Source organism: Tupaia chinensis, unplaced genomic scaffold, assembly GCF_000334495.1.
Source record: "Tupaia chinensis unplaced genomic scaffold, TupChi_1.0 Scaffold148792_1, whole genome shotgun sequence".
Taxonomy (NCBI): domain Eukaryota; kingdom Metazoa; phylum Chordata; class Mammalia; order Scandentia; family Tupaiidae; genus Tupaia; species Tupaia belangeri.
Window position 1 is genome coordinate 417,064 of NW_006208639.1, and position 27,131 is coordinate 444,194.

The 27,131-nt window shown below is 35.9% G+C and overlaps 1 protein-coding gene across 3 annotated transcripts in view; it reads right to left on the minus strand.

Moving 5' to 3' along the window:
- GLCCI1 (glucocorticoid induced 1) overlaps positions 1-27,131 on the minus strand; it is a 119,778-nt gene that overhangs the window by 69,393 nt on the left and 23,254 nt on the right. For all 3 annotated transcript variants that reach the window (XM_027769144.1, XM_014585057.2, XM_014585056.2), the window contains exon 2: positions 7,807-7,958. In XM_027769144.1, coding sequence (XP_027624945.1) covers positions 7,807-7,827 — 21 coding nt within the window. In that variant the 5' untranslated portion in view covers positions 7,828-7,958. The remainder of the gene's footprint in view (positions 1-7,806; positions 7,959-27,131) is intronic.

Below are 27,131 nucleotides of genomic sequence, written 5' to 3' on the forward strand. Positions count from 1 at the left end.
TAAGACATGGAACCAACCCAAATGTCCACAAACAGATGAATGGATTGAAAAAGTGTGGCACATATACTCCATGGAATACCTATTCAGCCATTAAAAAAAAAGGCTCTAGTATTTGATAGAAAATGGACGAATATGAAAGATTTGTTGCTGAGTGAAGCAGGTCAGGCTATGAAACAGAGACACTGTATGTCTCCACTTAACATATACCGACCGTCTGCACTGTATGGTAGAGACTAAAAGACTGGAGGACATAAAAGCATTGAAAATTGTTATGGACACTAGCTATAAAGTGGTAGGAGAATAGGAGAGGGGAAGAGCATAAGAAAGGAAATTTGGGGAAAAAAGTAGAGAGGTAAGATATTTGTAGAACACAGATATGTTTTATTATCAGTTTATAATGAGTACAGCATTCTCTACTGGGTTGGACTGAGGTATGTATCATGCTAGATAAAGTCTCTTTACAATATAAATGATGTATGGAATTGAATGTATAAATAATAATAATAACAGAAAAAAGTATAATGTCTCTAACATACAAATGTCTTCCCCAGTTAATTTTCTTTAATACTAATCACAGGAATTTCAATTAAAAAATGGATAGGTTATAACATAGTAAGTTGAGAAATAATATACCAAACAACAGAGCTCAGGGAATCAGAGTAAGAAGATTATATTCCAAATAATTTTCTTATTTCACAATTCTACCTAGAACCAGCTTAGGGGCCAAAGGCATGTGGAAGTGATAAAAGAGGTTAATTTTGCTGACAGTTAAATGTTTCAGGTAAAAGATATCTGGGTAACAGGAAGATCCCTTGCTATTTATCTTTTACTTCTGAGCCAAATGAACAATTAACTTATTAAAAATTAATACAAAGGACTTGGAATTTCTGGTAAGTTTAGAGATGGTATTTGAAATGCATGAAAAAAATATGAAATATTTCAGCCACAGATTTAACTTTCATTAGTTCAGTTGAGTATATTCCTTTAGCAACAAAAATAATTACTCCCTAAACTGGGAATATTACTACTTTGAAAAGGAGTTTGTACAAATCTAGGATTTTACAGTCCTTGGTCTGGTAATTAGAGGATAGCTAAAAGAAAAAGTAAAGGTAATCATGTACAATTAACCTTTATATATTTACTCAACAGCCTTTCAGGGATACCGGCTCCATAAAAATGTAACAAGTAAGGTCCTTGGAACACAATCTAGAAACTAAAATAGTCAAATCTTCAGACCTGATTGGAGTTCAAAAAGAAGTCCTCCACACATAAAATGTTTCACCATTTGCAGCATCTAAAGCAAATTTCAACAGCAAGATGTTCTACAGGGTACAGGAAACCCAAACAGCTACATCAAGTGTGACTTTTGTTCAGGAAATGAGTTTTAGATCAGAGTGGTAAAACTGAAAGTTCTTTTATACATCTCAGATCATTTGAGATATATCATCTCCTTTCATTAAAGACCTCCTCAATAAATCTCATTTCAGAAATGGTGAAAAGGGCTAGGTATTTTAATATAATCTAAAAGCAAAGAATGTATAATTTTAGTGTGGTTAGTTGACTTTATCAAATATCGTGTAAAGTCAAAGGCTAAGTATTTATTTCAGATCTGTTTCTTTGAAATAAATAAAAATATACATATTTCCAGGAAAAGATACTGGCATAGAGGTAAGATCATAAAACTATCTACACTGAAACCTAATAAGATTAGAAAGGAGAAATTAAATATTGCACATACTTTTGAGCATGTCTAATGTTTCATAAATTTTAAAAATGAATTTAAAACAATAAAATATCCCTCGCAAATCACCTAGAAAAATGGAAGCCTAAGTATGCACAATTTCATTTAAAATCTAGCTATCCTATCTCTCAGCCCTCAAAGAATACAAGTTTTAAAATCTCTCTGATACCGTAAATCAAGAGAGATCAAAAGCTATGGAGAAATTGAGAAGACTTTCTAAATTGTTGCAATCCAAAAACATACTAAGCTAGTAGTTTTGTAGGTAAAATTCTTTCAGATCAAAGTGACAGATAATTCAGATGATATTTATACCATGCTGAAACACAGAAGGAAATCTTGCAAAAAAAAATTTTTATGAAGCAAGTATAACACCTAAGAATTACATCATTTAAAAAAAATGCAAACCTCACAAACATCCTAGATATTAACAACTACTTCATTTGCCACCATATAGTTAGAAAAACCTCTACAAACAAATAGTATTTACTGCACAAATTGACCAAATATTACATAATCTATTTAAGAAATTCACTACATTATCGGTTGGGTCAAGATAATATGCAATGGTGGGACCAGCAGTTAGCGTAATGGTTATGTGGCTGGACTCCCACATAGTCGACCATGATTCTCATCTGGGACCCGGAGGCTTAAAACTCACGCCGGGCGCGTGTGCATGTGTGCCCAAGATCCCGAGAGGAGAATGGAGGAGAAGGGATTGCGGCGTGGCCATCCCCCCCTGGGGGGGTGATTTCTTGCTTTCTATCTCTCTATCTTTCTCTGTCTGTCTGGCGAGCACACGTGCCCTATGGAAAAAAAAAAAAAACCTCTCCCCAAAAAAAGATAATATGTAATGATGAAGTGGCCTTTCTCCTGAAGTATCATTCCTAATTAAAACAAAAAACTATTAATAAAATAAGTATGTGCTTGACAAATGTGAAACACAAGTCTGATAATAAAAGTCAGTATGTCATGTCTAGTAGGTAAACTATATTAATTACCATGAGAGTCAAGAAAAGGCCAAAGTATGTATTTGTTAACATTACCACTAGTTTACATGGTTTTGAGAGTAGTGACAAATGCAATTCCTAGAGAGAATGTATAACAAGGATATATGGAAAGGCAGCAGTAGGATTATTATGTGTGAGATCATATACCTAAGAAACCAAAGAGAATTACCTAAAAAATTACCAGAAGTAAAATTCAAATTAAAAATGTCACCTAAACTAATTAAGAAGTAATTAAGGACCCTACTCACAACAGCAACCAAAAAAGACAAAATACTGAGGTAAAATTTTAGTAAGAAATGTGTTGATCCTGTAAGAAAGTTTTTTTTGAAGTTCTGAAGGATAAAAATAACAATCACTTAAATAAAGAAACCCTTTCTTAGGTAAGAACCAATATGGTGAAGTTAACAATTCAACATGACTTAATATTAACTGCAATACAAAACATTCTAAGAAAATTTGACAAAATTATTCTAAAATAAATCAAGAAAAACAAGGATGCTAGTCATTACTAGCCATTAAAAAGAATTACCAAGGAACTAAAATTAAAATCCTTGAGTGTTAAATAAGCACAAAAAGACATTACTGATAGCATAGGGAGTCTAGAATGAGATTCAGTAAGAATGTTAACTGATTATAGGACAAGAGTGACATCTCATTTAAACAGTGGAAAAAGATAAACTATTCATTAACTGGTTAGTCACTTGGAAACATAAGTGAATAAAACTGGCTATCATCTCATTCCTTCCATCAAAATATACTCCAAAGAAACAAAATCAAAGGAACAAAAAATAAAATGTGAAAGTTCCAAAAAAATTATATAGTTCTTAAAAAAATTTAGAGTGAGAGAAATCCTTCCCAATTATGGAATTATATAAAAAGTCACAGAGGATATATCAATTGAATAGAGAGCTCAGAAATAAACCCTCGTATATATGATCAATGGATTTTTTTGATAAGGCTGTTAAGGCCATTCAATAAACAAAGGACAGCTTTCTCAACAAATGGTGATGAAAATACTGAATATTTACATCCAAAAGAATGAAGTCATAGGGCTGGCATGTGGTGTGGTGGTTAAGGGTGCTGGACTCCCACACGGGCAACTGCGGTTTGAGTCCTGGACCTGGCAACTTCCTTTCTCACTCCCCCACCCCTCTCTGTCCCTCTCTGGTCAAATTAAAATAAAAATAAATAAATAAATAAAGTTAAATAATTCTTTTTTAAAAAAAAGAATGAAGTCACATTCTAACCTTATACTATATACAAAAATTAACTTAAGTGAATCAAAAAACCTAATATTTAAAACCAAACTATAGGGACCAGCAGTTGTCATAATGGTTATGTCTCTGGACTCCCATGTAGCGAGTCTTGGACCCAGTGGCTTAAACTCGTGCCAGGCACATGTGCATGTGTGCCCAAGATCCCGAGAGGAGAATGGAGGAGAAGGTATTGTGGCTTGGTCTTCCCCTCTTGGGGGGGTGATTTCTGGGGGGATGATTTCTTGCTTTCTGTCTCTCTGTCTCTCTCTGTCTTTCTGGCGAGCACATGTGCCCTATAGCAAAAAACTCTCAAAAACAAACAAACAAACAAACAAAAACCTATAAAAGTCTTAGAAGAAAACATAGAAAAAACCCTCATTATACAAGATTTAGAAATGATTTAATGAATATGCCACCATAAGCACCAACAACAAAGGAAAATTAACTGGACTTTATGCAAATTAAAACTAGCACACTATCAAAACCAGCAGATGATGTAATGGTTACATTGGCTCAACTCCCATGCAGTTGACTGCAGTTCGAGTCCCAGACCTGGTGACTTAAAACTTACATAGGGTACATGTGTGTGCATGCCCAAAATCCTGACAAAAGAATGGAGGAGAATTTGTTGTGGTTTGGCCATATCCCCTGGAAGGTGATTTCTCACTTTCTGTCTGTGTTTCTCTGGCAAGTGCACATGCCCTACAGCAAAAATCTCTTAAAAACAAACAAAAACTAGCACACTATCAATAGAATGAAAAGGCAATGCATAGAATGAGAAAATATTTACATATCAAATCTGAAAAGAGATTAATAACTAAAAACATAAAGAACTGTAATTAAACAATAACAATAACAAAAAGAACAGTTTGGGGCTGGCAGGTGGTTAGGCTGCTGGACTCCCACATGGCCAACCATGGTTCAAGTCCTAGAGCTGATGGCTTGCTTTCTCATTCTCTCTTTCTCTTCGTCTGTCTCTCTCTGGTCAAACTGAAGAATAATGATAAAAAATAAAAAATTATTTAAAAAAATGAATCTTTAGAAAAAAAAGAACAATTCCAAAATGGACAAAGGATTTGAATAGCCATTTCTCTGAAGAAATACAGATGGCCAAAAACCACATACAGATGTGCAACATCACTAATCATTTAGTAAATGCAAATCAAAACCACAAAAAGATACTATTCATACAATTAGGATGTACATTATGAAAAAAAAAAAAGAGAGAGCGAGGGACCAGCAGTTGGCGTAATGGCTATGTCGCTGGACTCCCACGTAGTCGACCGCAGTTCGTGTCCCGGACCCGGTGGCTTAAAACTCACGCCGGGCGCGTGTGCGTGCGTGCCCAGGATCCCGAGAGGAGAATGGAGGAGGAGGGATTGTGGCATGGCCATCCCCCCTGGGGGGGGTGATTTCTCGCTTTCTGTCTCTATGTCTCTCTGTCTGTCTGGCGAGCACACACGCCCTATAGCGAAAACCTCTCCAAAAAAAAAAGAAAAAAGAGAGAGAGGGACCAGCAGTTGGCGTAATGGCTATGTCGCTGGACTCCCACGTAGTCGACCGCAGTTCGTGTCCCGGACCCGGTGGCTTAAAACTCACGCCGGGCGCGTGTGCGTGCGTGCCCAGGATCCCGAGAGGAGAATGGAGGAGGAGGGATTGTGGCATGGCCATCCCCCCTGGGGGGGGTGATTTCTCGCTTTCTGTCTCTATGTCTCTCTGTCTGTCTGGCGAGCACACACGCCCTATAGCGAAAACCTCTCCAAAAAAAAAAGAAAAAAGAGAGAGAGAAAGAAAATGACTGTTAACAAGGATGTAGAAGAACTGTAACCCTTATGCATTGCTGAAAAGTAAAATAGTACTGCTACTGTGAAAAAACAATGACTTTTGAAAAATTTAAACAGGATTAAAAATTTTAATAGAACCCTATAATTCAGCAATTCCAATTCTTGGTATATACCTAAAAAAATGAAACCAAGGACTCAAAGATATTTCTTAATATATCAAGAATACTGCTATATCAGTATTGAGACCAACAGTTAGCGTAATGGCTATGTCGCTGGACTCCCATGTAGTCGACCGCGGTTCGCGTCCCAGACCCATGGCTTAAAACTCATGCTGGGCGTGTGTGCGTGTGTGCCCAAGATCCCGAGAGGAGAATGGAGGAGGAAAGGACTGTGGCATGGCCATCCCCCCTGGGGGGGGTGATTTCTCACTTTCTGTCTCTCTGTCTCTCTCTGGTGAGCGCACGCGCCCTATAGCAAAAGCCTCTCCAAAAAAAACCCAAAAAGAATATAAAAGTATTATTCACAAGTGCTAAAAGGTGGAAACAACCCAAATGTTTATTAACAGACAAATGGATAAAGAAAATGTGGTATGTACATAAAATGGATTAATATTCAGTCTTAAAAAGGAAATTTTCACATGTCCAAAAACCTAGATGAACCTTGAAAATACTAAGTGAAATAAGACACGAGAAAACAAATATTACAGGTCAGGCAGTGGCATAGTGGTTAAGGTGCTGAACTCCCACATGGCTAACTGCAGTTTGAGTCCCAGACCTGGTTGCTTCCTTTCTCACTTTCCCTTTCTCTCTCTCTTTCTCTGTCTCTGATGAAACTAAAAGAAGAAATAATAGCCAATTAATATTAAATAAATAATTCTAACAAAAAAAACAAATATTATGTTATTATACAAAGTTCCTAGAGTAGCTAAATTCATGGAGTGTAGAATGGTATTTATCAGGAGCTAGGGATAAAAGGGATGGGGAACTAGTGCCCAAAGAATGCAATTTCAGTTGGAGAAGATGAAAAAGTGTTAAGAGATGGACAGTGGTGATGGCTCCACACCTATATAAATCCACTGAATGTCAATGAATTGTACACTTACAAATTGGTTAAAATGACAAATTTTAAGCTATATTTATTTGACCATAACTTGAAAAGAAAACAGAATTAAAAAATAAAAAAAGAAAGAAAGAGAGGCCAGCAAGTGGCATAGTGGTTAAGGTACTGAAATCCCACATGGCTAACCAAAGTTCAAGTCCCAAATCCAAGAGCTTGAAACTCATGCTGGGTACATGTGCAACCGTGTATACCCAAAATCCTGAGAGCAGAGTCAAGGAGAAGAGACAGCAGCATGACCATCCCCACTGGGGGGTGATTTCTCACTTTCTCTCTCTCTGTTTCTCTAGGGAACACATAGTGCCTATAGCAAAAATACTTAGGTAGAAAAAAAAAAAAAAACTCATGTTTTCTGAATAGGTGACTAGTCATTTGTTCATTTCTATAGGAAAGCAATTCCTTTTTTTTTGGAGAGATTTTTGCTATAGGGCGCGTGCGCTCGCCAGACAGACAGAGACAGAAAGTGAGAAATCACTCCCCAGTGGGGATGGCCACGCCGCAATTCCTTCTCCTCCATTCTCCTCTCAGGATCTTGGGCATGCACGCACACGTCTGGCGTTGAGTTTTAAGTCACCGGGTCTGGGACGTGAACTGTGGTTGACTACGTGGGAGTCCAACGACATAGTCATACGCTAACTGCTGGTCCTGGAAAGCAATTCCTAAAACTACAATGTAACTCTCTAAAACCATATAATATAAAATGATGTACTACTAACTAAATGCTAAATGACTGCAAAATTTCTAAAACTATGACAAAAAATCATGGCAGAGTTTATTTAAATTAATGGATTTCTTCTTTGGTTTGATATAGCTCAAATTTAGGAAATGCTGATTACATTTTATTCACAGTGATCAAAACAGAAGAACTGTAGGTTAATAAAGCTTATTTTGATTTATTTTACCTGAGTAGCTTTATCTTTCATGCATGAAGGGTAGTGAACATGAGGATCCCGTGGCCACTGTCCTGTGAGGTAAGGTCCTGTTATCGTATCCAAAGAAGAGGTCCGCCTTATTGTACTAGAGCTTCGAACTTGCTGAGATTTTTGCCTGTCCACTACAAAAAGAAAAAAAAAGTCATATTAGTTATTAGTAAATAAGGTAAAATTTTAAATTATTTAAACTTCATTGTTTCTAGAATGTTGTCCTTTCAATTATTCCTATCATATGTAATTGATCCTAATAGCTTTGTTGTATTTTGTGATGAAATTTATGGACCCTTTCCCAAGGAAAATATACTCATACATAATAAATCTTGTATATATGGGGCCAGTAGGTGGCATGGTGGTTGAGGCACTGGACACTCCTATACAGCTGACCACTGTTTGAGTCCCAGACCTGGTGGTTGCTTTCTCACTTTCCCTCTCTCTCTGGTCAAATTAAAATAAATGAATGAATAAATAAAATTAAATAAATAATTTTTTAAAAAATTTTCTGGAGAGGTTTGTGCTATAGGGCACGTGCGCTCATCAGAAAGACAGAGACAGACAGAAAGCGAGAAATCACTTGGGGATGGCTGCACCGCAATCCCTTTCTCCTCCATTCTCCGCTCGGGATCTTGGGCACGCATGCACACGCGCCCGGCGTGAGTTTAAGCCATCGGGTCCGGGACTGAACCATGGTGGACTATATGGGAGTCCAGCAATGTAGCCATTATGCCAACTGCTGCCCTCCCTCAAAAAAAAAAACAATTCTAGTATATACCTTTTGGGCTTTTACAGACACTATGAAACGAATCAGTTCTAGAGATCTATAATAAAATCTACATATCACATAGACTGCCATTACTTTAATTTAGATTCCATGATGTCTCACCTAAATTGCCAGCTTTCTAACTGCTCTCTCTGTATCCATTCTCAACTAAATCTTATCTTGCCATCCCCCATCCCTGCTAAAAATATTTCTATAGATAGCTATTGTTTTTACCTTAAAACTCATATTATTTAGTATGACACAAAACGTTTGCACAATTTGGTTCCTATACGCCTCAATGCTTAATAAAATCTTGTTACTCCTCTATAAGCCCATGCTTACTAAATGTCACACAACTTAACATTTTCAAAAGTAAAATGTACCTTCTCTCTACCTCTGCGCATTCTACTATCTAAACTCTCTCTTTCCTCATCCACTTGACAAACTCTTATTTATCTTCAACACCAGCTTAGATGTCACACTGCCTTTGTGAAAGCTTCCTCAATGCCCTTCAATCTCCTTCCTTACCAGAGACAGATTCACCTGCCTCTGCTTTTCATGACCTCTTAAGCTTGTCTATCTCCCATACCAGAGCATAATTTCAGTCCTTAGAGATATAAAAGGAGGCAAAGTTCAATACTTATTTAATGTCGAGTAAGCTACACAAAAATAACATGTATAACGAACTTTGTATTTTAATTCAACTTCCTCATTTACAGATGAAAAATTTCAAGCCTAGAGAGATACAACTGAATTGCCTAATGAACTGTAACAGGAGACAGAAATAAAAAGGACCAAGATCTCCAGACAATCTACACAATTTAATCAGTCTATTATAAATACAATCTATTTTTCTTCCCTTTATAGGTAAAATAAGTATCTGTGAAGTGCTCATACTGAACATGGAAGCCTACAAAGAAATGGCAGCAGATTTTCAAAATATATATCTCAAATAATCTACTACTAATGTGCATTGTAGAATATAATAAAGTCCAACTGATCACAAGTCCTCCAGGCTCATAGTCTTACTCAGAGTTTAATTTCACATCAGATAAAAAGTCTTGCCTATTACAGAGAGCAAGAAAAATTTGTTACTGAATGCTGGTCTTTAACTATCTTCTTAAAATCAGAATATACAATTTGTTTATAAGAACAGAAGAAAATGCAGTATGTCCTAATGTTATCATATTATCTAGATAATATCTTAAAACTTTTTCTCTTTTAACACAGAAGTTGTTAGAGAAAATCTGAAAATTACCAAATTTCTTCATCTTTATTACTTAGCTCTAATACTACTGGCACTGAGGCTGAGAATCAAGTGTGACTTATTTCTATTCTAGAATTATCTTAAATTTTGTTTGTGACCAAAATCATGATAAATTTTAATAAATATTTCATAAGCCATGGCAAAGACATTTGTTATTAGAATATATGTTTTTTTTAAACTTGTACGTCAACTGAATTAAATAAGAATATAGGATTTAGGAATAATATAATTATCAGCTTGACCTCCATAGATTTTAAAAAGTACTATAAAATTCTAAGCCACTATTAAGTGGCTTAGAAATCTTTCATTTTTGCAATTTTAAAAATTTTCTTTTATGATAGGGAGTACATGCTCATGGGGGGGGCGGTGCAGAGAGAGAGAGAGAGACAAAGCTCCTTCAACAGGGTCACATCGCACCATGATCCACCTTGCCTAGTCCTCCAGCTCTTCAGATTTCTAGTACCTACACTTGGCATGTTTTGCAGGCTAACCAGTGACCTGAACTGCAGTTGCCCATGGCTTCCAGCACTGCCAGGTGCTAAAGTTACTGTGCCACAGTGGCTGGGCCTCTTGCAAATTTTTGGCATTTGTATTTTAGTTCAGTATATTATGGTGCTAATAGATTCTTGACATCATAATCATTGTGGCTTATATGTATAATCATTAAAATCTGTCCCATTTATTGCTTTTTACTTTTAAATCTGTCGAGCTGAACATTATGACTTCCATTCTGCTTTCTTTCTGTTACAATTCACTTAGTATGTCTATCATTTATAAGTTCTTTAGATTGTTTCATGTATATCTCATGCATGTAGACTTTTGAAACCAAATTTTAATAATAAGCCTTCTTACTGTAAGTAAAAGATGAGTTTATCCCACTTATATTTGTTATAATAGACTGAGTCTAACTTGTCATGTAACTTCTTTCCTATTTTATAGTGCTTCCTTACTACTTATTTTTTATGTTTTACTATGTATTTCTTCTTCTCCCTTCTCTTCACCCTCTCCTTCCATAATAAGCAATTTGGTAGATGCATAAGCTGTACTAGTTCTACCTCTAGGTGTTATTTCCATTAACTCTTTTAAGTATATTCCCAGATCATAAAAGTAGTATCTAATTTTAGCAATTTTGGAAAATAGAGAAAATTAACATTTCAAACTTGTTTAAAATTTTAAAAAGTTACTCTACATAACTTCCACCAAGAAAGAAAAACAAAAATAAACTGTCTCCTATATAGGAGCCAAAATTTATAGCAGTTAACCACTAAATAAATTATTTAAAAAGGTCTAAATAAAGATCAGCTATAACCATAAATTTAAAAGTCATTATATGTAAGAAAGTTGAACCTATACATAAACTGCTAAAAGCTATTTGAAAGATGTGTGTAGTCTATTTAGTCACTAAAACTTTAATTCACTAAGTGAACAAAAGGAACTATTTTTATGTTTCATGATGAGTTGTATATATGAGTAATCTATAAATAAACCCATTGGTTTGTATAATACAATATTCCTAATTTTTCTTTTACCGTATTTTTAATCATTAGATCTTTCTCTATGATTTTAAAAAGATTCTATGCTCTGTCTTTAGCATCCACTCTCTGATTACTTTATTTGATCTATGGTCTTTAATTTATTATAAATATTCCTATAAGTAAATATGTAAACAACAGCATAGTTATTTATTTATAAATTGGACATGTATATTACTAATACTATATATACATACATACACACATATATATAAAGTAAGACACACAAAATAAGGAATTATATGTATGAAATAAAAGACCAAAATTTTAAATTTCTATATCTTCCTTTATCTTAATACCTTACAAACTTTAATGTGAGGACCACTGAGATAGGCCATCTGAAATTCAGGGCTAAATTCAATCTACAGATTAGACAGTTAGCTATTTCTAATTCTGTGACTATAATCCTAATCCTGAACCACATAAGAACGTGCAGGCCCAGACATGGTAGCAGGCACAGCCATGGTAGCAGGCAAAGGCTAACACTGTTACGTGGCAGATTGAGGCTACAAGGAAGACCCTAGTTAGATATCTGTACCCTTTTTTAAAAAATCTGGGTGCAGTATCATATGCCCAGTTACTCAGTAAGCTGAGGAAAGAGACTCATGACCCTGTGATCAGTGTAGGCAACACAGCAAGACCCTATCAGAAAGAGCTGAGTGTGATGGTACATGCCTACAGTCCCTACTACTTAGGAGGCTGAGGCCAAGGGATTTCACATAGGGAGATTTTGTCTTAGAAAAAAAAAAGATATGTAAACAAGCAACGTATATTACAAGTATTTTAAAGGAAAGAGTAAAGTAGGATAGTACAGTGTCCATACCTTGTTATAAAATTTACTCTGCCAGTCTACATTTAAAAAAAATTAAAGTATATGTAGCAAATGAAAGGCTGTATTTTAAACACACTTTAAAAGAAAGAGTTTCATCATTTCTTACACTATGAAAATCTCAAAGATAGGGAGTAGTTATTTCCATGTAAATTATATAGAGGGTGAAAATTTCAACAGGTTTTGGGTCAACAGGTGGTATGGAATTTAAGGTGCTAGATTCCATCTAGCCAGCTAAATAATTTGAGTCCCTGGACTGGGTGGTGACTTGAAAATCATGCTGAGCACGTGGCAAACGTGCCCCAAATCCCAAGAAGAAACTGGAGGAGAAGGGAATGCAGCATGGCCATTCTACCTGGGGGGCAACTTCTCTCTTTCTCTGTCCCCCTCTCTCTCTCCAACAAGCATAGGTGCCCTATAGCCAGAAAAAAAAAAAAAAAAAAAAACCCTAGCTAAAAACACATTCTAATAGGTTTTTTTTAAATTCTCCCAAGATATAATAAACTATAATAACCTCATTTATCAAATTCCACAAATGCCCTAGTTTTATAAAAAGATGTAGCATAAATAGTGCAATTCTATGTCAACGAGTTGATTTTTTTGTATTATCCAAACTATCATGCCAATGACTTTTTGTTTTCATTGTTTTTGACTGCCTCAACATCTAAGCCTGGGTAGCCCCCAATTTTTATTTATTTGATTTATGGTATCTGCCATCAGTTCAGGTTCTGAATTTTGTTTAACTGCCAGATAGCATGTGCACCTGCAAAGAGGGAAAGGGAAAATCCCCCAATGGGGCATAGTCATGCCACCATTCTCTTCCCTTCATGATCTCAGGCATGGATACACCTAGCCTATTTTCAAGTGGCAAGGGCTGGGACACAAATCACAGTCAGCTGTGTGGGAATCCAGCGCTACACACCCAGTGTTTAACCACTGTCCTATCTACTGGTCAGTTACAGGTTTTAAAGTTTAGTGCAACTAGAAAAGTCAACAGTGGTTTTGCGTTACTTGTACATACTACGTAATATATTGTTACTTGTTTCATGATGCCATTATAGTATATATTTAGATAAATATATATTTATCCCCATTATTGAGGCTGATTTACTCACTTTCCCTCGCCCTGTCTCTATTTGTCTCCAGTGAGTACACGCTCTATGGCCAAAAAAAAAATCCCTAAAAAACAAACAACACAACACAATACACAACCTATTATAAAATAGTGGATGACTCCTTTCAAACTTCCAGTACTATCATGATTGCTAGTACCAGGTAATGACTGCTCATAGTAGAAGTTTCTATTAATAAAAATGCCTCCCCATTACATTCATCATAGGTACGTTTTCCCTCCCCTCTTACCCTACTAAACAGAGAGCCAAATGGCAAAAGCAGCTGGCAGGCCTGGTGCTCCTCTGGGGTACCTACTGAGGACAATACAAAATAATTCTTGCTACCTAGCAGCCAACTGTAAATTCTATTACACTTTAAAATAATAATAAAATGGGTTTAAAATTTAAAAAAAAAATTAGGTAACTATGAATGGTAAACTGGGCACTGTTTTAAACAGAAAAAAAATGTTTAAAATCCAACTGCCAGAGTAATGTAATGTAACGTAAAATTAATTTGTTCTTAATAACAACCTTTATTGGCAATTATTGAAAACTGACTGACTAGTGAGTTTGAAAATCTGATGTCTTAAAATGAAATCTTCAGTGAAGGTTAACAAAGTTAAGTAGAATTTTCTAAGTTTAGAAAAATAAAAGAATGTTAGAAATGTTAAGAGCTTTAGCTACAAGGTAATATGATATAAGCTACCAAACCCTCCAAACTACACTTACCAAGTGGTAAAGAGGATGTAATTATTTTTGAGTGCCACAGTGTAGCCCTACACAGCTTAAACCAACAAACAGGGCAAAGTGCTCATATTCTTTTCTTGGACTTTAACACACTCAAACTTTGTTATCCTACATTCCGTTTGCATAAACAAAAATAACTTGGGGACCAGCAGGTGGCATGGTGGTTAAGGCACTGGACACTCCCACATGGCTGACCATGGTTCAAGTCTCGGACCTGGTGGCTTGCTTTCTCACTTCCCCTCTTTCTCTCTCTCTTTCTCTCTCAAATTAAAAATAAATGAATGAATAAATAAAATGTAATAAATAATTATTTTTTATAAAAACTTAAGTCAATTCTCTCAGTCTACTTATGATTATAAGTATGGCAAACCTTTCCACCAATATTGATTACACAAATTGTAGCTAAACTTAAAGCATGTAACTAATATCTAAATGCATTTAAACCTTTGAAAAGGGGTTATTGTTATTTCAACTATTATATAAGGACTCCATGAAACTTGGCTGTCATACCACCACCACCACCAAGAGTCAACTACTTCTAACCTGATTATAACTGTAAAGAATCCTAATTGTGAGGCCAACCAGTGATCTGCTGGTTAAGGTAAGCTGGATCCTCATGTGGCCCACTGCACAGTTTGAATCCAGACTCGGAGGCTTGAAAGACACACTGGGCATGTGTATGTATGCATGCCCAAAATCTTAAGAGGAGAAAGGATTGCAGGGTGACCATCTCCCTTGGGGGATGCTTTTTCATGCTGTGTGTGTGTGTGTGTGTGTGTGTCCCTCTGGCGAGTACACATGCCCTATAGCAAAAATGAATAAATGAATGAATGAATAAACGAATAAATAAATAAGAATCCTAACTATGGAAAGCAGTATAGTTCAGCAAAATGCTTAGGATAATTATTAATATTAATTTTCCAGTTCTTCAGTAGTCATATTAATAACTAGCTTTTATATAAAAATATTACACAAATAATACTAGCCAACGGTATAAAAGCAAACATATAAAGACATTTTTGTCTTGGATTTAAGCTTTTAAAGTGTATGAAAACTTCCCATGAAAATCAACATAGCAAAAAATTCATGTCAAAAAACTCTGTTAGCATTCAAAATGAAAAGAGTAATTAAGTCCCGTAATAAAGTCACTCATCACTTAACAACAGGATATGGTCTGAGAAATGCATTGTTAGGCTATTTTGTCATTGATTCAGTATCATAGAACATACATAAACAAGCCTAGATGGCATAGACTACCATATCCCTAGGCTAAAGGGTAGAGCCTACGTAATGCTCATGGGACCACCATTGAATATGCAATTCGGCTTTGATTGAAATGTCATTATGTGGTACATGACTGCAACTATGTTTAGACATAAAAGTGTGTATGTGTGTGCAAATTACCTAGTATTGTTAAGAAAAATTTTAAATAATGCTTTTAAAATTAGTAATGCTTTCCAGCAACTACACTGTCAATACCTGGGCATGTCTGAAAATAGAAACAGTTGTTTAATATTGAGTTGTCAGAAAAGTCTTGTCATAGTTTTGAACAGAAAAAATTATGCCTATGATATAAAATCTGAAGTCCTCAGGCAACCCATAGGAGGATTAAGAAATGGACCTCCAATATGAGAGCCTAAGATGTGGTTTTTAACATAAGGACCATCAAGCAGCTCGTTAAATATTCAAGTTGGCACAGCCTGGTGGCATAGTCGGTAGCAAAATGAACAGCAGTGCTGGGAGCCACTCCCTCACCATGGATTAAGAGTCCCAGTATCCTGAAAACAAGTCAGGAGAATGTGGCATCTCCAAAATCCTGACAAGCTGAAGGGTTGCAGGAAGGAGACTGAGACATGATGACACCCTGTCCAGAGTACTTTTCTCATGTGTGTGACATGAGATCTCTATCAAAAATAAAAATAAACTTTAAAGAAATCCAAGTTAGTGGATCTCCACTCCGAGATTCTGATCAGGCAGTTTTAGTGGATCTCCACTAAAGTTAGTGGATCTCCACTCCGAGATTCTGATCAGGCAGTTTTAGGGTGGTACTAGGAGTCAACACTTTTTAAAGGCAAACCAGATACATTCAAGATGCATCATCAAGTTTGGAAACCACTGAGATTCTTTGTGTGTTTGTTTTTGTTTTTGTTTTCTTTGTGTGTGTGAAAGAGCACGCTTTATTGGGAAGCTTCCCAGTGGGCATCCTCCACATCACACTCCAGAAGATACACAGGAGGTTTGCAGTAATAATCAATTGGAACATGGGTTCCTCTGGGCACTTCCTCAACCTCGTTCCTCACCAGAGTCAGGAAAACTGCCAACCATTTTCTTGAAGGCAACCGTGGTTCACAAGATAGAGCCCCCTCAGGGGTGCCTTCTTGTTTTTTTACAAAGAACATTTTCTTTAGATTTCTTTGAAGTCTTCACTTGTTACTTTCACATTCTGTGTTCTGTCAAGGCCATCAGACCAGCTTCTGTACAAACTGTCGTGATGTTGGCACCAGACAGGTCATCCTTAGCCATGATTAAGTCATCCAGAGTTATGTCATCATTCAACTTGTGCGAATCTGAAAGATGCATTTCTTAGTCTTTCCACTGGGCAGGGAGAACTTAATCTTCCTGTCAATGAGGCCTGGTTTGATAATCACTGGATAGAAAGTCTCTATTTGGCTTGTGGCCATAACTCTTATGTCTCCCCTTGAATCCAATCCATCTAGTTGATTCAACAGTTCCAATACTTTTCACTGAATTTCTCTTTCACCACCAAAATTTGAATTTTATCTTTTTGTTTCAATGGCATCAATTTCATTAATAAATATGATGGATTGTGCATGCTCTTCAGCAACTAGAAACAATTCCAAGTTCGGATCCATCACCCCAGCACTTCCGAGTAAGTTCAGAACCAACCACTCTCAAGAAAGTAACTGAAATTTAGTTTGCAACTGCTTTGGCTAACAAGGTTTTATCTGTGCCAGATGGACCATAGAGAACGACCCCCTTAGGGAGTTTTATACCCATCTCTTCATAATAATCAGGATGAGTGAAAGGAAGCTCCACAAATACCTTAATCTCCTGGATTTGGTTGTCCTACCCCTCAATATCAGCATAGGTCTCCTGTGGGGCCTTTCCCTCCTTCATCACTGTGACCAGAAGATCCATGTCATCCATCAGCACCCTGATCAATCAATGTACCTGCTGGTTGAGTAGGACTGGGCAGCCCAGTTTCAACAGATCCTTGTTCACAAATGAAAGAATGCTGATATAGTGTTCTGAGCCCACAGATGTAGACACATTGGCATCAATAATTTTTTTCCAAGGTTCCTATTGACATTGGGGTCCCAATTAGATCATCTATTTTTGTTCTTTCCTGTTCTTGCTTTTTTTCTAATGGTTTCATTTGTTTCTGATTTCTAATGGATCCTTATTCCATTAGAAAGTAGTCTTTAATTTTCTCTCATTTCAGTAATTTTAACCAGCACTATGTGTGAGGTGTCACCAACAGCAATTTGTGGCAGCATCTGGTCCCTTAGTTCCCCCCTCCCAAGTTGGGAAAGGAGGTTCATACTGCTTTTTCTTATCCTTGTTATCCTTCTTGCCACTCCCGAAACAGTGACTACTACTCTGACTCTGACCCATCTTGCTACAGCAGCTCTAGATGCTGCTGCCAGAAGTTTATCCCACCACTAAGATTTTAAGGCAATGCTTCTCAAAGCATGAAACACTTGTTTAAAACTGATTTCTGGGTCTGGTTTCTCATCAATGATAAGAGATTCTCTGGATATGGGACCAAGAAAGTTTTAATAAGCATCTCAGGTGACTAATCCTACTAAAAAACACTTAAGAACCAGTATCTGAAGGACTGGGACTAGATCTTTCAGGATCTAATGCTTAAAAATACAATCCTTTTTTTGACAGTTACCTGCTCCATTTGGAGGCAATAAAATTTGACTACACACTCAAGAAAAATATCCTGCTGCAAAGAAGTCAAATAATTCTTTAAAATGTACAACTACTGACTAAACTTCTAGATCTAATAAATTTAAGCATTTAGTTAGTTCCTTCTAAAGATCACTTTCTGAACTGAGTGCTGACCTTAGTGATAAGAACCTTCAAACCTACATACAGAGCACTCTATTCCAAAATGCTTAGGAATATTAGAAAAAAACAAAGTTTGGTATAGCTCCTTTCAAAAAAGACCCACAAACCAAAAAAGGGCATCTAGTATATAAATAAAAGTAAACAACAGGCCTAGCCATTGTGGTGCAATAATTCAAGTGGCCCTGCGAAGCTGGAAGCCATGCAGCAAATGACAGGTTCCTATCGCTGAGTCAGCCTGAAAACACACTAGCACATGCATAGGCACCCAGAATCCTGAGAAGCCAGAGAGAGGGGAAATAGGATATTGTGACATGATGAGACGCTGCTGAAGGCACTTCTCTCTCTCTCTCCATGCACATGCATTCTCTATCATTTAAAATAAAAGCTAATTACAATAAAGTTACTTCCTGAAAAATTTAAAGAAGCCTGAAAATATTTATTAAGTAGCTTCTCTAATAAAAGCAGTAAAGCAAAATTAAATCAAGGACTGTTCAAATACATAAGCAAAATGAATCCAGGTTTTAATAATTTAATATGATCAAAGAATTTAAGTCCACATCTGAAAATATAACAACGTTTTTACCTAGGTTATAAATCAACCCTTGTCTTAAGGGACTGATAATCAGAATACACAGGGAACTCAAGCAGCTTACTCGAAAAATAATGTCTAATCCAATTAAAAGATGGAGAAAGGAACTGAACAAAAATCTCTCTAAGGAAGACATACCAACAGCCAAAATGCATATGAGGAAATGCTCTACATCCCACATAATAAGGGAATGCAGATTAAAACCACAATGAAATACCACCTAAAACATTTAGTTAGCTCCTTCTAAAGGTTACTTTTTGAACTGAGTGCTGACCTTAATAATAAGAACCTTCAAACCTACCTACAGAACACTCTAATCCAAAATGCTTAAGAACATTAGAAAGAAGACAAAGTTTGGTATAGCTCCTTTTGAAAAAGACCCACAAACTGAAAAAGGGCATCTAGTATACAAACAAAAGTAAACTACAACAGGCCTAGCAATTGTGGTGCAAAGATAATGCAAGTGGCCCTGCAAAGGTGGAATCACACAGCAAACCCCTGTAGGAATGGCAAAGATTCAAAATACAAAAAGTGGGACCTGCAGTTGCCATAATGGCTATGTCACTGGACTCCTATGTAATAGACTGAGGTTCGAGTCCCGGATCTGGTGGCTTAAATTCACACTGGGCGTGTGTGCGTGTGTGCCCAAGATCCTGAGAGGGAATGGAAGAGAAGGGATTGCGGTGTGGCCATCCTCCCTGGGGACTAATTTCTTGCTTTCTGTCTCTCTCTGTCTTTCTGGCAAGTGCATGCACCCTACAGCAAAAACCTCTCAAAAAAAAAAAAAAAAGTGATAAGTGTTGGCAGGGATGTGGTGAAAGGGGAACTCTCCTACACTGTTGATGGAAATGTAACTGGTTCAGCCACTGTGGAAAACAATATGAAGGTTCCTCCATGATCTACAAATAGGACTACCATTTGATCCAGCAATCTCATTTCTGGGTATCTACCCAAAAGACAGAATAATGCTCAGTTGGAAAAGCGCTTGTATATCAATGTTTATTGCAGCATTATTCACGATCACCAAGACATGGAACCAACCCAAATGTCCACAAACAGATGAATGGATGGAAAAAGTGTGGCACATAAACTCTATGGAATACTATTCAGCCTAAAAAAAACAAAACAAAACAAAACAAAACAAAAAAAAACAAAAACAAAAAAACAAGACCCTGGCATTTAATGGAAAGCGGCTGAATATGGAAGATCTATTGCTGAGTGAAGCAAGCCAGGTTATGAAAGAAAAATACTGTATATATCCACTTAATATATACTGATCTTCCACACTTTATGGTAGAGATCAAAATATCAGAGGGCATAAAAGCAGTGAAAATAGTTACAAATGCTGAAGACAGTATGGAACAAGAGGGGGAGAAGGTTAGAATATAGAGAAGGATAGCAAGATAAAAAATAGAGATGCATGACATTAGTGGGACACAGAAATGGTTTACTACATGTATAGTATTCTCAACTGAAATGGTCTGAGAAGTATTTCATATTGGATAAATTATCATTACAAGCCAAATGATATATAGTTATTGAATGTTTAAAAAACAATGAGAATAAATAATAATAATAATCTGAAAAAGATGATGAAAAGCTATTTGATAATGATGATGTGGATAGTAATGTCTTTGTCTTGACTGATGCATGGTAATCATGCTGGAAAAAGAAATGTAATATACTGTAAAGATACATGTGATTAAATGTAATATAAAAATATGATAATAAATAAAATAAAACAAAACAACCCTTGTCTTTAACATTTCAATGAGTTTTTCTTGATGTTTAATTTATTCATATTATTTCAATCTTCATCAAATTCATTAAGAGACTGAAAACAAGATATTACATTGTTTTTCTCCAAGTTTGAGAGATCCTGAAATGATACAGTTATTCATTTAGGTGAGATCAATAAATGTTGTTTTGGGACACTTTTTTTTTTTAAAGTTTATTGATTAACTCCATGAGAGACAGACAGACAGACAGAAAGACACACACACAAAGTACCCCCAATAGGTCTTAACACCACAAGCCACCCCCTAGCTTCAGCCAGTATAGGATCAAGGGCAAGTACGTGTCCCTGATGTCCTCAGGGAGGTCTCTAGATGTGAACTGGCACCCTTCCCCTTGGGTCTGCCCTGCAGGGCACTGCATTCCACCACTGTGCCAACACACAGCTCCCAAAGTCCTAGTTTGTTAACAGAGGTTTGTTTCAATATTTTGTAATGATAATTATTCCTTGAAAGCTGTAATTTTAAATATTTAATATTTAATTTTTTAATATTTATGGATACATTTCTCCTAGTCTCACAGTTATAGAGAGTAATTTTTCAAATAAATTTTTAAAAAATCTCAAAAACCTTAAGAATCTGATAACAGAAAAATGTGAAAGCAGACTGTATGCCCCACTACTCAATTTCATGAACATTAATAATGATTACCTAGTAGAATATTCACAGCCTACATAAAATAAAATTACCAAATTCAAATGACTTCAGAAAAGGAACAGGAAAAACAGTAGATCTGAATACACTCTCTGAAATAAAATCAAAGGGCAAATGTGAAGCCTTTTCAGTTTGAGTAGATTCTAAAACACTAATCAACCAAATCTGGAAGAATGCCATAGAAGCAATCTAGAAAACAGGCAGAAATGACCATATGGTTGCCCTGCAGAAATCTGGAAAGGAACCAATCAAGAAGTTGACAAAGGAAACAAACATGCTTCTGACCAAATGAGGCCTGACACAGCCTGAAACATGAGATCCATCAAGGATAAAAAAATGTAGTCAGGCAGCCATTTAGGCATGATTCTCCAGGTTACAGCTCATCCAATTAAACTTATGTTGAATGATAGACAAGTTGAAATAAGACATTTTGAGGGAGGCTGTTTCAGCCTGTTTTTTGAAGAAAAACCAGGAAAGTGTATTTGTGTGTCAAGGTAGTAAACAAAACTTCACTAAGATGGAAAGAATGTACAACAAATTAAGATGGAGCTCTGATATTTGGAATACATCTTTAAAAAATTGCATATATGGTAGATAAGATATTATAGAGGATCTTTTATGAAACAGAAAAGAACAGAGAGATGAAGGAAAAATAGAAAAAGAGGAGAGGAAGAGAGAAACAGAGATAGGTATTTTTGACAGGAGTTCTCCTGCTTGGTCTCCCACTGGCTAGGTTTACAGGTGCATTCAACAGCACTCCTTTGATCAGATTTGCCCAGGAATCTAACCAGGGCCTCCCACGTGGCTTCCAGCCTCCCATGCAGTGGCACTATCTGTGTGCCACTGCAGCTGGGCCCAAAGACTTTTTTTTTTTTTGGTGGCAGAATAATCCTTCAAGGAACTTTGACCAAGCAGTAATTAAATGGGAGAAGGTTCATCAGCCTTAAGAATTCCCAATGAATTCTATTAATGGGAATTTCAAATATCTACAATTGACTAATGAACTCAAATATTAAAGATAATCACTATCTATTAGCATCTCTAAAAACCACCAAAATAAATAAAGCTGCAAAGTCATATTGTAAACAAAAGGAATGTGGAAGTATTCCTTAAATCTGATGCCTGAACATTCAAATTTTGTTTATTTTTGTTTATTTATTTTATTTTATTTTATTTTTTTTTGGAGAGGTTTTTGTTATAGGGCATGTGCACTCGCCAGACAGACAGAGAGAGACAGAAAGCGAGAAATCACCCCCCAGGGGGGATGGCCACGCCGCAATCCCTTCTCCTCCAGTCTCCTCTCCCGCCCGGCGTGAGTTTTAAGCCACCGGGTCCGGGATGCAAACCGTGGTCGACTACGTGGGAGTCCAGCAACACAGCCATTACGCTAATGCTGGTCCCTCAAATTTTGTTTTCAAACACTTAGTTCCCAGTTTTAACACTGGTAGAACTTAAAAAGTTTTTGATCAAATGAGACAGGCTCACTCAATATCTCAATTTGAAAACAAGTACTAAAAAGACCACCACCATCCCCAAAACAAAACAAATGAAAACCAAGTAGCTACAATAAAATTAACAGGTATGTGTGTGTATGTGTATATATTATATATTATGCATATACATATATACATAATACACATATACTATGTATATTATGCATACAGAACGTATACTTGTGTGTGTGTGTGTATGTGCACGCATGCATTTCTTTTGTTTTAATAAGCCAGAGAGAGCATGGAGTCACATGGGAGGGGAAGGGAAGGAAGAAAGCACCTCCCAGTAGGTTGGGATCTCACCTCAATCCCTTTTCTTTCATTTCTACATGCTGTTGGAATTTTGGATATGCATGCCACCACAGTCCCAGAGTGTTTTTCAAGCAACCAGGTCCAGGATTTGAAATGCATAGTCACCTGAGGGGTCCAGCTCCCGTAACCACTAGACCATGGAAGTGGCCAAGGGTAAGCTATATCTTGACCACAATATGATGCTCAACATTAAATGGTAAAATTCCTTAGTACTTACAAGTACAGACTAATTTTCCCAAGACCACAATGTAAAAAAAAAAAAAAAAAAAGGAATTTGTTCTCAAAGTTTGTTGTTATTTTTTTTTGAGAAAAAAGGAAGTAACAAATTAAGTTTTTAGAATATACTTTCTAGTAGAAGATACTACTAAAATTCAGTTGCTTTTATTCTGGATTGTTCCTCATTATGTAGAAATAGACACAAAGAAAGAAACACATGCAGAAGTCTCTCTTTGTCCATGTAACATTCCAATTCATAACATGAAACTATGTGTAAATGTTTATTTTAGCATTATAGAAGGTTTCTAATACAGGCAGTACATTTTGTTCATTAAAAGAGAATAACAATTCACTATTAAAGAGTTTTTATAATAACTTTTATAAAAGTTTTATCGAAGTATTCCAACTACAAGAAGATGGTGACAGAAAAGATTTTTAACAAGAGAAAGTGCAATAAGTGGCCAAACCAATGATTCAAGAACAATACCTACAACATAGCAATGTCACAAAATAGCTCAACAAAATGTCATACATAAGCAAGTAAAAGCAAATCATCAAAAATTATTTAACCATAGTATATTGGTATCTGTAGGAGAGTCAGCAAAAGGAAAGTTACCTAGGATTCTAAGTCTTGGGAACAAGAGAACACAAATTATTAATGGATAAATGTAAAGGGACCATCTAAGAATAGCAGTCAAAATGGGAAAGGGATTCTACATGATCCAATTTGCAAATGAAGTAAAAACTCAATAAAGGTTAAGGTACTGGAGCAATATGATTACTCTCAAATCTAACAAACTACTCTAGAACCTAACAAACAATAAGGGCTTCCAATACAGAGCTGATCAGTAAGGAAAATTTTCTGGAGTTGAATCCAAATTAAATTCAAAAATAACATATGCGAGAACAGGGGAAGTAGAGAAAAAGTTGGAAAAGAAAGTCAAAGAGTAATCACAAAATCAACAGATTTAAAAACAACTTTTTATTAAAAAACAACAGAAGTAGAAGTATGCTACCATGAACATTTCCCCCTTCTTAAAAGTACTAGAAAATTTATCTCATTTGAAAAATGATTAACAGGAAATAGCAGATTATGGCCCAGCTGTGGCAGTGCAGGCAGGAATGTTCTGCTGCACAATGCTGAAGACCATGTGAGAAAGTTCGAATTTTGTGTCCCAGTTCTGTCTCAGCACTGCAGGTGTGCCCATGAGTATACCTGTAGCTCTGGCTTGCTATAAACCTAGGAAGAAGATCATAATATGAAAACCCTATCAGGAGTGCCTACCTATCTGTCTCTGTCTATCTCTCATGGAGGAAATAAATAAACTTAAAAAGAAAATTAGACTAACAGATTAGTCCCACATAAAGTTGCATCATCATAAGGGGAAAAAGGACACAAAGAATAAAAGATGTACATATGGATAATGAAAGCATGGCAGGAAGACATGCCTATATAAAATGAAAACTCTAATCCCTAATCTTTCAAAACAAGTTTAAAATCCTTTCTTAAAAGGCAGATGTGATGAGAAACCTCAAAACTAAAAACATTCAGAAATGATGTGTTTAGACACAGGGAAAATATGAAGAGAAGTAACCAAACTCAGCAAAGATTTATGACATGCATAGGCAAATAAGTCCAACATATGTATAATAGAATTCCCTTAGGAAGATAATCGACTCAACAGAAAATGCTCAAAGTACAATTTAAAAACAAAACTAATGTAAAACTATATATTAAGAAATATACATATATTTGGGGAAATTTATGCAGTGCAAACTACATCAAACATAGTTTTTATAAAACTAAAGTGACCTTCATGTGGAAGGCCACAGATAATAACTATGCCCAAGTTCTTACTATATAAATTAGCAAGAACTCAGACCAGCAGATGGTGTAGTGGTTAAGGGGCTGCTTCACAGTTCACGTCCCAGAGCAGCAGCTTACGAAACATGCTGGGCAAGTGTGCACATGTGCCCAAAATCCCTAGAGGAGAATGGAAAATAAGGGATTGCAACATGGCCATCTCCTGGAGGTGGGAGGAGGAGGGTGATTTCTCATTTTCTCTCTCTGGTAAGCAAACATGTCCTATAGCAAAAACTTAAAAATCTTTTAAAAAGGGGGGAGGGGGGCAATAATTCAAGGAATATCATATTGAAAAATCTACCAGAGAATGCCCTTCAACCAAAAAGCTTGAAAAGGAATTAATGTAAGAACTAGTGGAAGGTGTGAGCCATTCAGCTAATACATCTGAAGGGAGAAGAATGCAGTAGTATCTCAAGACAAGTCTTCTATCCCTAAATGAAAACAATAAGGATAGTGAAATTAGTTTTCCTCTCAGCACATTTGAATTTAAGACTGTGGATTTCCAGAATATCTGATAACTAAATGAGAACAATAAATTCCTTTGAGAACTAGGTATATATGTGTGTATATAAAACACACACTCATATTCTAATATTTCCACTGTGTTGGCTGGCCTTAAGAGAGATATATTAGGTTGGCAGAAAAGTCATGACGTATTTTTCCTATGTAAGTATGCATCATCACTTTTCCAACAACTCAATATTTTCTTCCTAATCTAGTAAAGAAATCAGCTTCTGCCCATTCTATATGGGAAACTAACTGAAACTAGAGCAGCCATATTCACCCTATTAATAGGATCTTTGCCTACTCCCTCAAGAACAAGCATGGGAAATTTCCAAAGTGCACCCTATGGAAGCCTATAGTAAGAAACAGGACAGAATCAAGAGAGTAGAACTTTATATTACAGGGAAAGGTCTTTATCATGAGAAATAGTGGGACAGTAAGCTGAGTGGCTTGAAAGAATGGGCCATGTAGAAAAGAGATGATGAAAAGAACCCTTAGAGAAGTCCTTCTTGCAATGGAATAAATCTGGAAGGTCTTCTGAAGGGACAAAGAATTAACAAGGATCTTTCCACCTGACTCCACCATCTGTTACATTGTCATGAATAAAAGAGTCTCTAAAATCATGTTTAAGTGCAAGAAAGAGCTGATTATGACTAATAACATAATAAAATCTCAACAAAAAGGCAATCAAATTATACCAGATTGAAAACAAGATATTTAGGTATCTGTTTTACTATAGTTCTATTGATTCTGAAGATCAACCTAAAAAGTGAGACTTAGAAAATTATCAGCTTTTAAAATTATTTAAATAAAGAATAATGACTTAGCAAAAACACAACAGTATCCTAGACAAGAGAATATTCTTCTCATGATTCAAACTGAAAATTTATAGAATTCTAAATCCAAATATATTTTAACAATATATCATTTTTTAAGTGAAAGTAAGACTCAAATACTTAAAACACTTTGTTTATATAATGGTAACTACAGATTAATTCATAACAGCCTAAAAATAGGGCGAACAATTAAGCCCACAGTTAAATGTGTGAGATTAAAGAGAAAGGTTTAAGAAAAAAGTAACCATTTAACCTTAAGAAGACATGATTGCCATTCAATCTAATATACCTGCGCTAGGGAAATGATAAACAGAAATCTATACTGAAATGCCTCTGGGTATCAACAATTTGCTTAATGTAAAAAAATTAAAAATCTAGTAAATCAAATCTAGCCAATAAATTGTATTTATTAGCTACACTACCCCAAAATCCAGCAATTGTGAATTTCTTATTGACTGAGAAATATACAACTAACTACACTTTTCTAGAGTAAACCCAGAATAAACAGGCTCAATAGAATGAAGCCTTCAGGAATATAGAAACACAGATGTTTACTCTAGCATTTACTTTCATAAATATTGACACCAAAGAATCAAATATGTAGCTGTGAAGGAGTAATTTATCCAAAATTGAATGCCTCATTAAAGTTGAAGATGGCCAAAAGTCATAGGAAACATTCTAAAGGGAAAATT